Source organism: Quercus robur, chromosome 7 (genome assembly GCF_932294415.1).
Source record: "Quercus robur chromosome 7, dhQueRobu3.1, whole genome shotgun sequence".
NCBI lineage: Eukaryota > Viridiplantae > Streptophyta > Magnoliopsida > Fagales > Fagaceae > Quercus > Quercus robur.
Window position 1 is genome coordinate 32,844,653 of NC_065540.1, and position 16,596 is coordinate 32,861,248.

The 16,596-nt window shown below is 39.4% G+C and overlaps 2 protein-coding genes across 3 annotated transcripts; both read left to right on the forward strand.

Moving 5' to 3' along the window:
- Window positions 1-6,714: 6,714 nt before the first annotated feature.
- On the forward strand, window positions 6,715-12,290 carry LOC126693135 (zinc finger protein VAR3, chloroplastic). The gene is made up of 5 exons (XM_050389009.1): window positions 6,715-7,281; window positions 7,360-7,465; window positions 9,813-10,096; window positions 10,270-10,368; window positions 10,456-12,290. Exons 1-5 carry the CDS (start codon window positions 6,875-6,877, stop codon window positions 12,152-12,154), a joined length of 2,595 nt encoding a protein of 864 aa, XP_050244966.1. The 5' UTR covers window positions 6,715-6,874; the 3' UTR covers window positions 12,155-12,290.
- A 1,103-nt stretch (window positions 12,291-13,393) lies between these two features.
- Window positions 13,394-16,475, forward strand: LOC126693136 (probable lysophospholipase BODYGUARD 4). 2 transcript variants are annotated; one of them, XM_050389010.1, is made up of 4 exons: window positions 13,394-14,019; window positions 14,959-15,323; window positions 15,632-15,825; window positions 15,946-16,475. In XM_050389010.1, the coding sequence occupies exons 1-4, from the start codon at window positions 13,611-13,613 to the stop codon at window positions 16,250-16,252; spliced, it is 1,275 nt and encodes a 424-aa protein (XP_050244967.1). In that variant the 5' UTR covers window positions 13,394-13,610; the 3' UTR covers window positions 16,253-16,475. The 2 variants fall into 2 exon arrangements, with proteins under 2 accessions (XP_050244967.1, XP_050244968.1); XM_050389011.1 differs by having other exon boundaries at window positions 13,399-14,019; window positions 14,974-15,323.
- The last annotated feature ends 121 nt before the right edge of the window (window positions 16,476-16,596 follow it).

Consider the following 16,596-nt stretch of genomic DNA (forward strand, 5'->3'; position numbering starts at 1 on the left):
TTGCTGTCACTGACCACCGCTGTATCTAGCTTATTGGTGTATACGAACCTTCTCTTCTCCAACCCTAACGCCTAACGCTCTCCTGGCTAACGGCTCAACGGGCATTACGGATACGTCTCTGGTTCACACCAAACTAGAATATTAGATTTACCGGGCAGCAAAACCAACACAGAACCGGACTTCTACCTAGACTTATCGGGCAACTTGACTTCATAGAACCTGGTTTAGTACACATCTGTAACAAATTGTCGGGAAAGAAACAAAGACAAGAAGAAGAAGATAACTGGGAAGCAAAAGATTAGCTTAAACAAATAATCACAAGATAATGAACAGTTTGAATGAACGGGAGGCTCAGCCTACCACCAAAAGAAAGAACAGTATGAACAAACTGATATGAAGTAGTAGATGAAAAATGCAACATATGGGAGTGGAAGTGCTATCAGAAAATAGATGTAAAACAAAATAATGTTTGTTAGAGATAACATACTTCAAAGTAATAACCACAAAATAATGGATAACTATGGCGGTATCACCGGCCAACTTGATTGAAAATCAAAATAATACAATGTAACTTACAAACACTTACGATCGAGCTCAAATGGCTCTGATACCAAATGGGGGTAAGCTACTAATTACAGAGGGGAGCGTGCCAATCTGGGCAGACTCGGTGCGGAAGGGGGATAAGGTTACAAATGTAGTTCTGGTACATTGGTAAACTAAAGGGGAAGAGAAGAGAGCCATTCTGATTACAGAGTAGTTTAGAAATGTTCGGTTCAACTCCACAGAACTGGCCAGAACCCCTACAGGATGCACTAAGATACTTCAGTTCCAGATTCCAGGTTGATAAGCATTCTTCACAGTTTCCAGCCATCTTGCATATGACAGCCAGATACAAGATCCACTGGATTTGTTTGTGGAATTATGCTATAAATCAGAATCTACTCGATAGGGAATTCTATACAAAATGGTGGGATAAGTTCAGACCAACTGATGCCATCACCAAAATGTATAAAGACTTTCCTCTTCCAGTTCAAAAACCAATAGCTCATTGCACAAGATCGCAGTCCAGCCTTGATTCAGTACTCTCCGGAAAATCAAGCAGAGAACTCAAAGATCTTGCCCAAAAGCTACTCCTTCAATCTGCACAGCTAGAGTCAGTAGAAAAGAATTCTCCTGCCTCTTCTGAAGCCTCGTGCAACCGAGTCCCAATTGACCCATTCCAGGATTCACAAGATCCTTATGATGGTTATAATTTGGACAGTGATTAATGACTCCGGACGCTCATGAACAGCTTCCTGAAACCAACCCTGCAAAAGAACCGGTTACTATTCAGAACAGTACCCGCATGCAGAACTACAGACAAAACTGCACAGTCCAGAACACTATGCAGAGTCACTATTCCGGAAAAGCAAGGGGACAAGATACTGTTCATAAACAGTGACCAGTTACTGTTCACTCCACAGTACCCCAGACAGAATCATTGAGTTACTATTTGCTTTCGGTGGAAAAGAATCTACCCTCAGTAAAAGCAATTTACCCTCCGTGATTCCAGCAGTCTCCTGATCTTATCCGAAGCTCTCCTCAGCTATAAAAGGGACCTTTGGACTCAGTCTTCAGCAGGCTTAATTCTTTAGGAATACCTCAAGAGCTTTTTACTTTGTACTCTAAACTACTCTGTAATCAGAATGGCTCTCTTCTCTTCCCCTTTAGTTTACCAATGTACCAGAACTACATTTGTAACCTTATCCCCCTTCCGCACCGAGTCTGCCCAGATTGGCACGCTCCCCTCTGTAATTAGTAGCTTACCCCCATTATATATATATATATATATATATATCCTAATCTAAGAAACTAACAATTATTTGAAGATATGTGCATTGTATAGTTGTTCTTGTGTAGGACCTATAGAGGTAAAAGGAAAGGACAAAACTTCATTGCATAACAAGCATGGAGAAAGATTGTATAGTGCACAGAACCAGAGATTCTGGGTTCTTACAGGCCTAATACGCCCCGGGATCCCACGACAGTACGCCCGGGGAGGAATCGCATTTTTGCCTTGAGGAGATTTATGTGACTTGCGCACAACTTGGTTCGTAATCAGCCCCCATTTAGCTGCGGTGAACCAAGCCCAGTCCACCAAAACACAACTATTTGGCCCAGGATTCTTGGGCCTGTGTGCTAAAGAAAAAAGCACTCTCACAGAAAGTAATAAAAGAACTATTCAGCCAATGGTCCAATATAATGCAAACAAATCTAGAAGCCTAAAACCCAAAAATTGGCTAAGTAACAAGATTTTGCCTAGATGAATGTAAGTTATTGATGAAGCCAAAATGACAAGATCCCTTATATAGGTGTAAGTCAAGCAAAAATTGGCTAAGTAACAAGATTCTGCCTAAACGGATGTAAGTTACTAATGAAGCTAAAATGACAAGATCCCTTAAATGGGTGTAAGTCAACCAAAAATTGGCTAAGTAACAAAATTCTACCTAGACGGATGTAAGTCACTAACAAAGCCAAAATGACAAGATCCCTTAAATGGGTGTAAGTCAACCAAAAATTGGCTAAGTAACAAGTTTTCGCCTAGACAGATGTAAGTTACTGACGAATCCAAATGACAATATCCCTTAAATAGGTGTAAGTCAACCGAAAATTGGCTAAGTAACAAGATTCTGCCTAGACGGATGTAAGTTACTAATGAATCTAAATGACAAGATCCCTTAAATGGGTGTATGTCACCAAATATTGGCTAAGTAACCTAGACGGATATAAATTACTGACGATAGATATAAACTACTGACGAATGCAAGTCATTTCCTAGTCAGCCAAGGCCCCAAGCTAAGGGTAAACAAGCAATGAGGCAAACAGAAATCATATACAGACAAAAAATATCAAGCACAACAACGCAGGAAAGTAAAACCGGTAAAACATAAAGTAGTCAATAGAATTAAAAGCCCTAAAACATCGGGCAACCGATATTGTTCCAACATTAGAATTAAAGACCCAGGAACACTGTACCAAAGATATTGTTCTAGCAATGAAATAAAATGCCCAAAAACACAATGGGCACCCAAAAAAAAAAAAAGAGAAAGAAAAACATAAGTGTTTGCAGGGCTAAACACCAGCCTTTCCACCGTTAATCTCAACAGGCTCTGGAGTACTTTCCTCGGGAGCAACAACTGTAGCTTGGGCAGCTTGAGACGCCTGGGTAGCCTCGTCTATAGCCATCTCTTTATCCACAGCTTCGAAGTCCAAGTCCTCCAAGTCCAAGTCCTCCAAGTCCATGCCGGCAAGGTGCTTGACGAGGCAGCACCGCAAGAGTTCCAAGCCTTTGTAGTACCTGTTGAAGAGCACGGTATTGTACTCATCAGTCTATTGGAAGGCCTCGACAGACTTGACAGCGATCGTCTTCACCCTTTCCTTCGCAACCTGGAGCTGCTCGTCCTTCTCCAGGGTTAGCTGCCTCTCTACCCTTAAGTCATCAGGAAAAAACCTTTGCCTTTTCTTTAGCAGAATTGGCATCGTCCATGGCCACGATAAGGTCCTTCCTTAGCTTCGAAAGCTCCACCTCCAGACCCTTAGCCTTGGACTCTATAGGCGAAGCCCTAGCCTCCTAGCTCAAGTACTCCAAAGTTATGTGAATAGTTTCCCCTAGAACCTGGAAGGAAGATCCAACTTTCAAAAAAAAAAAAAAAAAAAAGGAAAAGAAAACAGAGGGCAAGTTGGACGAGCATGTTACCTGAACGAGTTTGTGGACATGACGAACCACTATCTCGTTAGGTGGCACCCCAGAAAAGGCCTTGAGCTCATCATTCGTAAAAACTTCCTGTATCCTCGTTTATGCAAGATCAGCGTCATCCTAAACGCTGGACGATCATGAAGAGGTCTTCTCTTTCCCTTTGTTCGCCACGCGAGCCTTCTTCATGCGTGGCGTGATTTCTTCCACCAAAGTAGCCGGAAAAGCTACCCTCATTGGTCCAGTGATGATGGTGGCAGGAATAGCTGGACTCCCGTGATCCATAACACGAACCACCCTTTTCCCAAGGGCAAAAAGAGGCTTGTTCTTCTTTGCCCTCATTTTGGCGTACATGTCTTGGTTAAATTTGGTCATCATCTCTGCAGAAAAGAAGAAAAGCACGTTAGAAATAAAATAAAAAAGAAGAAGGGAAGGACCACGAAGTATCATAGCACTTACTCTTCTCTTCAGTTGCTATGGCCCGAAGAACAAAGGTGGAAGGTTCTAGACCAAGACAGTGACGAGCCAAAGTTCACGGGTCAACCACATCATCAAAGTCGTCTATAGTTTTCGCATACTTCACAACTACCTCCATGCGACCCTTATACCTGCTTTTGAGCCTTAGATGCTTCGTAACTGCACACAACGAATAGGAAAGTTAGTGACGATGAAAAAGAAAAAAGAAAGAAAAACACAGAAGAGGGAGCATATAAAAGACAACGAAGGGGCTCGCAGAGAAATGATGCACCTAGACTCGAGGCTCTCCACTGACGAAGTAACCTAGGGACATCGCCTCAAACTTAATCAGGAAGGGTCTCCCAATTATCCCCAGACACAAAGAAAAACCGTGACTTTTAGTATCTGAAGGACGAGGGTAGGTCAATGACAATCTTAGCCTTCCTGTCCCAGGGCACAAGCTCGCAATACCCGTATTCCTTGAACTCCTTCAGATGGTACAAATAGGCAAATTCGTCCACTTAATCATATCCCCCTCTATGGACGCCAACCAAATCTCCATACAACTAACTACGATCCTCCACGAATTGGGCATAAGTTGCCCGAAAGCAATATTGAAGTGATTCAGGAGCTCCATGATAAAGGAGTGGACGAGAAATCTAAGCCCGCTATGGAAAGCGGCCTCATAGAAACACACCTCTTCGGGCGAAAAGTGGCAAGCTCGTTCCTCTTTGCGAGGAAGACGAATCCTAACCCTTTTAGGAAATTGAAATCGATCCCTAAATCTGGAAAGGGATTCACGTCCAGGCCACACTTCTCCTCTAGAGCAGAAAAAGCCCTAACCACTCTCGAAGTAGAGACCGTAGTATCTTCCTCCACAGGGTTGTCACTAGATGACAATCCCGTCTCTAACTCACTAGACCTTACCTCCAACATAGCTCTCTGATCACCCACTAGGTCCTCAAACCAACCAACAGATTGACGGAGTAAAGGGAACAGATTGGTTAACACTAAACTTAAGCTATTTCCCCCACACACAAAATCCTCAACTAAAGGGCAGAAATTGTGAGAAATTCTCAGAGAAGCCCCTAAATGCGCAAAAAGGAAAGAAACAGAGGGACAGAGTGCCCTAACCTCAGAACTACTAAGCATGGAACTCAAAAGGCAAAAGAAGAGGGGCAAGATCCTAAGAAAACCCAAAACACAAAAAAAAAGAAAGGGGGAGGATCAGAAACCTTTGCGAAATAACTGCGGTAGGAAGAACAAAAAGAGAAAGAAGAAACCGTACCTTAGAAACACAACCCCAAAAAAAGGACCAAATGCAGACAATTGCAAGGAAAGTAGCTCGGAGAAGAAAGAAATCGCAGAGCAGCAACAGCGTAAGAAAGATGAAAAGTGAAGAAGAAAGAGAAAAGGAAGGGAGTTTAAAAACTAAGCACAGAAAATTGAAAAAACAGCAAGAAACCTAAGAGGCACCAGAAGTGGAGCACTAAAATCCACCACTCAGAACACACCATGTGGCCACAACTTGTGCAGCGCCACCACTACGCATTAAATGTGGAACGAAACCCTAAGAGCCACACCTGAGCAAGAAACCTTTCACCTTCTGGTGATCGTCATGACACGTAAGGTCGACCACAGAACCTGGGGGGGGGGGGCAACTGATGGGACCAACAAACCTTCTTGCCCAGACGATAATGTAAGTCGCCTTTGTCCGTCTTGCCACGTCATGACGAAGTAAGACAAGCCATTCAATGAAGAATTTAATGTCTCGGGCAGTTACAAGACAAGTTATCATACCGTTGGAAGCTCATCAAAACCTACATCATTGAGCCTGGAGGCGTTACAAAGAGGCACTAAAGCCACAATAAAGGCCACAACGGCTAAGAGCAATGTAGCCATATATAAGCACCCCCCAAGACCAAAAAAGGTACACATTCTGATATTCCAATACGCTATTGCTCTAATATTTTCTGAAAAAAGCCTTCACACCCTGACTTTATCATCGAAGACTCTGTGGCAGGCACCACATCGGTGACCACCTTAACAATGATTGCAGGCACAGCTGACGAGGTTGCTGACTCATCTGGACGAGTCTACTTGACTGACAATTTCTGCATCATCAGTACCATTAATTCTTAGTATTTTAGGTATTTCAAGTGAAATAGAAGAGCATGTGTGTACTGGTTTTAGACATTTTGACTTTAACCAGGAGTGTAATCTTAGAAAACCACCCTTACTCATACACAATATTTTAAACATCAATTTAACAAGTATTTTTTTTAAAAATATGGTAGAATTTAAATCTATATCATCCACTATATGGCGAATGCTCTTGTCATGCTTAAAACTCTAATTAATTTTTGGTGTAATAAATTTTTTAATTGAGTTAATTGAAATTTACTGAATGGTTGTGAAAAATATATGATCCTTTCAAATTTAACTTTAGGGCGTAGTGTAATTTTCCCACTTGGCAAGGAAGGAGCCCTGTTTTTGGCTGAAATAGAAGTTAGAAGTGACTTGGGCAGATATCCACCACTCTTGTAAATACTGACACACACACACACCACGAAAACAAAACCCTGCCCCCCAAGCCAAAATAATCCCACCCTCTGGCTCCGCTGCAGCGCTCACGCATACATTTCCGGCCTTAAAAACAAAACACATACGGTAGTTGCAGTAAAAATGAGTGGCGGCGCCACCCGGTTTCTCACTCTTCTCAACACTACAAATTCCTTTCCTCTACTCCTCCACCACCACCACCACCACCGCCTTCTCCTCCTCCGCCACCAACACAAACTCCTCTCTCACTTCCACTACCACCCACTCACCCTCTCTCCCTCTTCCCCAATCAAACAACAACAACAACTCCACACCCGCTCCGCCGCCCTCAGAACCGATCACTCTCCTCCTAACTCTCACCCTTGGCCCGAATGGTCCACCCTTCTCCATCATCTCTCACTCTCTCACTCTACTGGATATGGGTTTTCCGCCGAAGATGAATTCGTGGCGCCCGGTGGTTTGCCCGATGACTTTGTGCGCGCCGCCACTGCTTGCTTGGCTTTTGCTCGTCAAAATCCAAACATCTTGGGGTCTGTTCTTCTAATTTATTCTCATCCTCGTTTTCTTTAATTGTTGATTTATATTTTGCTTTGCTTTGGCTTGTTCAGTTTGCTTTCCAGAAGAGATATTGCGGTGGTGGTTCAAAATGGGTCGCCATTTCTGTTCAAGAATGGTGAGGAGTCAGTGAGGAGGATGAGATCGTTTTTGGGCAATGTGAGTATTGGAAATTTCATTTGTTTAAACTTTGGGTAGTGTTTTGAGCTCAGTTGGTAAAATCTCTTGTTGTTTATTAAAATAAATTTATTTTCTGTGCGGTTCTTGAATATTGATTGTCCAATTCTGACATTGGCTGTGTACATACTGATAGGCTTTAGTAAAGTTTCAACAATACTACCGACAAAACAAATTTGTGATTAGCCAAGAGCTTGTAGCTCAACTCGCACCTACCATTGTTCAAATTTTGCCTGCCCTGCCCTATTGTTGTAACTAATGAATTATTAAAAATAAAATAAAATTGTGATCAGTGCAACGTCACTTTTAAGTGAGACCACTGTTGACATGACTTTTATTGCACATCAATCACAACCTGCCACCTCAACATTTGTGAAATTTGTTGTGCTTTAATACTTACTAATAATGTAACTGCAAAAGTTGTTATGCCTTAGGAAATCAAAGACTAGTGCTGTAGCGTCAGATTACGATCCTATATAATGCAAGCGAGCTATAGATTCAATGCATATCAACACTTTGTGCGTCTAAAGAACATCACTAGGAAAAGAAAAAAAAAAGATTTGATTCTCTCTTATAGGCCATAAACACTAGTTTTACCTGAATTAGGAAAAGCACCACCAGTTTTGTCTAGTTTGATGATTTTGAAAGATAATGCTTTCATTGAGGGTATTTTTAGTAGGATTGAACTATATTTTTAAATAAGCTACTGTTCATTTCCTCAAATTTGGGAACATAAGCCTATTGATGACCATTTAACAAAATACAAATGGCCTTCATTTTGCTTGGGAAACCTGGGAAATCTTTTTTGAATATCATGTCAACTATCATTTTTTTACTTATTAAAATATGTCAGCCTGTCAGAGGTGAATCAGAGCTGTCTAACAACCTCTCGACCCCACATATGAAACATACTTCCCCATTTTATGTGCTTGTTTTGGATTCAATCTACTGTTCCAGGAGCTCTGTTATCACTACAGATTCCATTGCCCATGAAAACTTTATAAATTTTCCTGCTTGCTATTTCTTCGAAGAGCAGCTGGTTCTGCTTCATCAAACACTAAGTGAACCTTAACTTTTCCAAAATGGAGACCAATTAACTAAAAGAGAAATGGATTGCTGCATCTTTTGAATCTGAAAGTTAATATAACGCAAGCTAAGTAGCACATTATTTAACTGTGTTAGGTAATAACTTAGCAATATAATTTTGCTGATAACCGTAAACTGGGGCACAAGAAAAACTTGGACTACTATTTTCTTCCTTATTTTACATTTTATTCTTGCCGCCTCTTCTGATTCTTAAATGGTCAGTTCTCAACAGCCAAATATGCCTCCTAGTTCTTCTGTCTTTGCCTCTAAATACAGTGTCAATAAATAATTTACCACTTATTTTTGGATAATACGATTTATCACTAATGAAAAAGAATGTGCAGCAAGAACTCATTGACAAATTTGAATAATAATCCAAAGTAACCAATGAGCTCTAACTCAAATGACTCCTCCTTCCCTTGTAATAGTAGGATGGACGAGGACGTCATGGGTTCAAGCCCCACAGTGTGTGTAACTTGCCAATCAATGTATGGTTTGGCTCAAATAACACCTGGTGTTACACCCCAAGTTTTACACCTTTTTTGCACCTTTGATTTCCATTGCATCCAATGGTGGTAAAGCCCAAAATTCCCTACTTTCCTCTGTGCTCGCTCTCTCTCTCTCTCTCTCTCTCTCTCTCATATCCTTGTAAATGGCAAATGCTTTTCCAGTTTAGTGAGAACAGTCATTGAGCTTTTCTTTTCCTTTAATTTCTCTCTCTCTCTCTCTCTCTCTTTTCTTCTAATTATGAGAACCAATAGCAGCATAGAACTTTCACAGGGTTAAATGACACAAAGCAATGACTTTATTGCAATTGGATGCAATGAAATCAACAATGCAAAAAAAAAAAAGGTGTAAAACTTGGGGTGTTACACCAGTTGTAACTTGAACCTGAATATATATAAAGTAATCAAATAAAATAAATTGTGGGGATAAAAATATAATAAAAATGTGGGTGTTCTACAATTATCCCTCTTCAAACCTATACTTTGGTGCATTTATGATGTTGACTCTAGATTATATGGAAAATATGTGGATATTATGTGTTATACATGCATTGTGATTATTCTTACATCTCATGTTTAAAAAATCACAAATTATAAGATTTTCCACTCTTTTAATTATCTTCTAATTTTTGGTTTTGGACACTAATACTTAAAAGTTCAGTTCTCTTAAGTATTTGAAAGTTGCAGTCACTAAAGTAATTTTTTTCCTTGCTCTTCAATTGTCTGTCAATTTATAGGTATTGGATACAGATATAGCGCATACTGTTGATTTGATGAAATTTATATTGAGTTATGCCAGCAATCCATCTGTTACTTCCGAGAGAAACAATTTTGACAATGGTGAACTTGTTGAATCGTCTGTCCGGACTCTATTGAGTGAATTCGCTAAGTTTAGCTATAGCAATTCAGAATCAAACTCTTTTGCATCCTTACAAAATCAGTCTCCTGACAGATTTGGACAAACATCAAGGCCTGTAGGGCAAAAGATTGAAATGAAAAGAGGTGATTGGATTTGCCAGAGGTAGAGTCCTTTTAATGGCCTAAAGTTTTTTGATTTAAGGAAGGTTGTTTTCTAGCTAATTTACTGGAATTTTTGTTAATTGATGGGAAAATGTGTATATTCTGAGTAGTTTTAATTATCATATGCCATCTTCTTTGATAAGTGACACTTATTCTATTATCTCTATCAAGCAGGTGTAGTTTCATGAACTTCGCAAGAAACATGAAATGCCTTGAATGTGAGGAGACACGACCAAAGAGAGAGTTGACTGGTGGAGAGTGGGAGTGTCCTCAGTGAGTATCATCCCTTTACTTTGTTTCTCCTCTGCCTCTGTTGTGATGGCAAATGATGAACTTTAATTTTTACTTATCCCTTTTCAGATGTGATTTCTTTAATTACGGGAGGAACATGGTATGCTTAAGGTGCGACTGTAAGCGGCCTGGAGAAGTCTCTCTTGGTAACACCAACACCACTTCAGGAGTAGGACTTAGAAATGGGAATAAGGTTGACATTGATAGCAGGTTGGCTGCTAATGAAGAGAAGGCACAGCGGTGGTTCAGCAAGGTTTCCCAGCTGGATAGTACTTCTGACATGAGCAGTGCCATAACAGATGAAGATTTTCCTGAAATAATGCCATTGAGAAAAGGGGTTAACAGATTTGTTGTGAGCACAAGGAAGACACCTTTGGAAAGGCGGCTGGCCAATGCTCAGTACCGAAGAAACTTGGGTAATGATGGCACTCCTGAGGGTAATGATTCCCAAGGTGCAGGTGCGAACATGACAATCAATCGCAGTTTAGATGCAATTCTTGGCCGTACATCTGCTGTTTCTGAATCTAATAATAAGAGTACACCTGCTGGAGAATATACTGGATCAGATAGTCCCCAGCCTATCTCTGGTTCAGCTTCTAGACAGTATGGACTCCCCAGGGGAAGCAATTCCAATTTTGTTCCATTTGTACCATTGCCTTCAGATATGTTTGCCAAGAAGCCTGAAAATTCGAAAACAGAGGGGATTGATCAGGCAGCCAGAGACAAGCAGAAATCTGTTGCTTCAAACGCTATTGAGTGGACAGGCAATGCTTCTGGGAGCAGTGTGCCTGATAAATCGGGAGGCAGTTCACGGCACTCTGAGAACCTAGTGAGTCAGAATGAGAGAAATGATACGGAGAAAGAACAAGCTGAAAAATCTGAAAGGTGGTTCAAGAAGGTAGCAGAGCTGCATAATGTTACAGATCTAGCTAGTGCAATTTCAGATGAGGACTTCCCTGAGATCATGCCAATGCGTAAAGGAGAGAACCGATTTGTAGTCAGCAAAAAGAAAGACCGTTCTTTAACTTCTCCAGCTTACAAGAGACGTATGGCCATGGAGCAGGGTAACAGTACTGATTTTGTCCCCTTTGTACCCTTCCCACCGGACTACTTTGTTAAAAAGGACAAACCAGAGTCGGATGGGGCAGATTTGGCCAATAAAGCTGCTGAGGAAACTTCTTCAGTTTCTGCCATGGCAGAGAATGATAGCGTTCAACAGACAGGAAATCCTCAGATCAGTTTGGAGAACTGGAATGCAAAAACTTCTGGAGAGAACTTGAATGAGAGTAAAACAAGTGCTGTTTACAAGGACCCAACCACTGGAAATTCAACAGAGACTTATGTCAATGCAAAGTCTAATAGCAAGGACAATGTGAACAGTTGGTATCCTGAGAAGGAGAATACTGGTGATACACCAATTTTGACAAGTTCACCTCAACCATCTGAAAATCAGAATGCTAGAGAGAGCTGGACTGGAAAGAGCTTGGAGGGGTCATTGGTGAAGGAACCAAACCCTCTCGACCTGTCAGAGGAGGCCAAGGCAGAAAGGTGGTTTAGGCGTGTTGCTCAGATTAAGGATATCTCAGAGCTGAGTCAGATACCTGATGAGGATTTTCCATCAATAATGCCGATGCGGAAGGGTGTGAACAGGTTTGTCGTCAGTAAGAGGAAAACGCCATTGGAGAGGAGGTTGACATCTCCTCAGTACAGAAGAAATCTACCAACAGTGAGCTCTGATCCCGTGAAGAAGGAAACTGATGGTAGCTGAAACGCATGGAAATTTTGTATGGTTTTGTTCTTGAAAGTGAGATAATTACCTTCCAAATTTTGTTCCCCAAAATTATATTGGAAAACCTTCTAAACATTTTATTACAATGTGAATAATAATTTTGATGTTTGCGATATCTACTTTTGATCAAGTGTCTAGGTAAACTTAGACTATTGTATAGTTGTGGGCTAACTCCATGTACCATAAATAATTTCTCATCCTTCTCTTTACTAAAACCCACAAATTATCATAGTGAGAGCACTAAAAGGGTCTTCGGAAATTGGCTTTAAAGATGGTATCCAAGAGCCAGAAATAATATCTTTCAAAATTTTTTTTTTTTTTTTATGGGAATTATCTTTTAAATTAAAAAAGCCAGAAATTAAAAAAAAAATAATAATAAATAAATAAATGTCTCCTGTTAACTCTCTATGTATTCTCCTTGGAGAATGGAGAATTCAAATAAAATTCATAAGTTGGTCATTTAGCCCTGAATTCTTCAAATAGAACTTTGATTTGAAGCTATAATTCATATGGGACCAAAGAGGGTGACGCCTCTAATATAATCAAATAAGTCACTAACGAGGTTTAATACTCTAAATTTATTTAGATTAAATTACAAAAATCTCTCTTGGGGTTTAGGAAAATGATACTCATTCTTAAAAACATAAGAGAAATGATACTTTCCATTTCTTGAGTATTGGAGAAAATCCACAGTCAACACTATTTTTTTTTTTTTTAATGAAACAGGAAAATTAAGATTTAGCCTATCTATTAATAACACTAATAGAAAATTACAAATTTTAAAAAACTCTATTGACCAAGCCCTAACCATAGTAAAAACTTTTGGTAACAACTTCCATAAAACTAGCAAAAGAGCACTCTTGGTAACCACAAGAATTCTCTCTTACCCTATACTATTCTAACACTACTACACACACTTCACTTAGCTCCATTGGTATTGTCCCAATTGGTATCTTAGGCTGGATGATAATCAATAAAGAGCAATTATCAAATTGTCAAACTCATAAGCTTCTTTTGTAATTTACCCATTTATTTATTAAATTCCGACGATTCGCGCGCAAGACATATCCAAATAATCACAAAATTCTTCTCAAAAAAAAAAATAATAATAATCACAAAATTAATATCAAACGTATGGCTATGAAGTCTTAGCGTAGCGAGTTGAGCCGATCGAAATATGGATTTATTCGAGAAGACAGACAAGGGTGTTTCCATACCGAACATGACAATTTCCTTGCCGACCTCACCTCGGATTCTCATTCTACTCGACGTGGCTCAACATTTGTCACAGCTTTCCTTTTCACCCATTACAAAATAACCATACCATGCTTTCTTCTTCTTCTTCTCTCTCTCTCTCTCTATATATATATATAACCAGCTCATCTCTGCTGTCTCTCGGGGCTTCCACTTTCTCTTTCCCATTCCCATCCCCATTATGACTACTCCACCAGTTTTCTCAGCGAAATGGCTAATAAAATCTTCTGGAAAACTCATCACAGTCATCGTTTTCCTCATCCTTGATTTTCTTGACAATTTTTTTTGCATAATATTTAGGATTCTTGATGAGTGCTTTGAAGGGAAGGCCTCTCCATGTTACTGTGAAAAGAAAGGAGAACTGGTTGGTGATGTGTCAGAAACTTTGTATGGGAGGAAAAACGTTTTCAGGGAAATGGGGTTTCTTGGGTTCGCAAGAATATGGGAGAATTCCAAGAAAAGAGGAGGTGTTGTTGGTGGAGAAGTGGTGGTCAATAGATGGTCTGATTGTGGGTGTGAATCCTGTGTTTCTTGGATGAAGGATGGTGATCATCAAAAGCTTCATGTTGTTGTGAGGGAGCCTTCAAAAGGTAATTTGAGAATTCCCCCCATTTGTCAATTTCCCTTTAATTAATTAAAATATTTGTTGAATTCAAATTTGTGGTAATTTTGTTGGTTGACGAGGAAGAACTTTTATTACTAAGTTCACGTTTGGTTTCGTTGCACTGTAAGAAGAATGACTAGTTCAGAACAATACCATTTGTTTTAGGACCGCAATGCGGTAGATTATGTGGAGTTGTCTATCACTTCTCTTTTTTTGTTATCACTTAATGCTTATCACATCAGAGTAATTGAAATAAAGTCGTTGTCCTTGAATTTCTCACCAGGTATTTGATAGACCAATGCTACAAACACAATAATTTTCACAATAGTTTTGTTGGGAAATTTTTATTGATTTTCATTTGAACCTAATACTGATATCATTTTTTACATACCATTACAAACTTGCCAACTAAGCAGGTGTGATATTATTTGTGTACATAGACTAATAGTTGAAATGGGTGGTGTTTATTACACACTATCACACATTCAAACTGAAGTCACGATTTATGTGCAATTAATTGAGTGTGTACCTAAGACTGTATAATAGGGTGTGTGGACCTTCTTTTTTTTTTTTTTTTTTTTTTACCTTCACTGAGAACCAAATGGAGCATCGTTATGGTTTTTACCAGATTATTGAAGAACCTAAACGTAACACTACAAAGCAATTGGGTTGCCCTGATTCCGGCTATTAAATTATTGGATAAACAATTAAATTTACTATTTATTAACAGCTTAAAGCCTTAAACAGTAAAACTTTTAGGGTAATCGATAATTTATCACTTATTCCTTCTCCGATATCTGTAGATGGTTGAATTAGGAAGGGGCAAAGGAGTCCACACCTTTACAGAATTTTGGGTTGATTGTTGAGTATGAATGGTATATGTTTCTGTCAAATGTAACATAAGATTTTACTAATGTGTTTATAGCTTTATGTTTGACAGCGACCATTGACGATTGCAAGGTAAAACCAACTGAGAATGTGATATTCTTGCATGGATTCCTTTGCTCCTCCTCATTTTGGACAGAAACAGTGTTTCCATATATTTCTGAACCCAAAAACCGCAATTATAGGCTGTTTGCTGTTGACCTTCTGGGATTTGGAAGAAGCCCAAAGCCAAGGGATTGTTCATACACTTTGAAAGATCATATTGAAATGATTGAAAAATCTGTGATCTATCCATTTGCATTGGATTCATTTCATTTAGTTGGCCATTCCATGGGATGTATAATTGCGCTAGCCTTAGCTGCAAAGCACTCAAACTCAGTAAAATCGATCACCCTTGTAGCACCTGTAAGTGCATAATATTACATGGTAGATATGTGTGCTACTAAATTAAACTTCTATAATTTTCTGGAATCACTTAACAGTTTCTTCTGCAACATTGTGATGTCCAACATCATTAACTAAGTTTTGTCTGCTCTAGTGTTCAGTCAGCAAACGTCAAATATGCATTGAGTGTGAAAATCTAGTCTAGCTTTCTAAACATATTTGGATATATTCTTTGTTCTGTGTCTCATATTTGTCAATATATCTTACTAGGTGAAAAGAGAAACAATTTTATATCTTGCTTAGATCTTTCTGTGGTTTTTTATTGTTAGCCTTTCTTTCCTACTAAAGATGGAGGAAGTTCAATTGCGCTTAATAAACTTGCCGAAAAGAGTTTGTGGCCGCCATTGTTGTTTGGTTCATCGGTTATGACATGGTATGAGCACTTGGGTCGATGTGTTTGTTTTCTGATTTGCCGAAACCACAGGACATGGGAGAAAATGTTGAAGCTAATTACTGGGAAAAGGTAACTACCGCATTTATCATGATTAGAAAGGGATTTAGCCACAATCGATCAGCATTGTTTTAGTTACTTGCATTTGTTAGGACCAATTATTTTGAACTTGTCTTTCTTTTCCTCCCCCAGGGATCTCCATTTCTCTGCGATGGATTTGACCAGACACACCCATCATTCAGGTTGGCATACCATGCATAATGTGATATGTGGTGGAGCAACAGTCTTGGATAGCTACCTCACAGTTTTGGTCAAGGCCGGCACGAAAATTTGTATTATTCATGGTGATAGGGACCAGGTTGTCCCAATAGAATGCACCAACAACATCAAGATGAAAGCTCCTCATTCAGAGGTTAATATCCTTAAAAATGCTGACCATAGCTCTGTAATCTTTGGTAGAGAGAAGGAATTTGCTCGATATCTAGAGCATATATGGTAATATATGAAAGCTTTTAGTCCCTCTTATGCAATCTTTATTTTCCGAAGGATTTTTTGTTCGTAGGAGTTGAAATTAGGGAAAATAAATTTATGTTTTCTGATTGGAGAAAGTACTTGTAACAAATAATATCACATTTTAATTTAAAATAACACATGTAGTATTTGTTACGTGTGACCTTACTTCATGACGAAGTCCTACTTACATAATAATGTTCTTTAATTTACACTTGGCATTATGTACAAGTTATTCAGGATTTTCGAGTTCACAAAAATGAAAGAAGAATGTCCTAGTTTTTCGCACTTAGCTCAAGTTGCGAGTTCCATTGCTTAATAACTCTTCCAAAT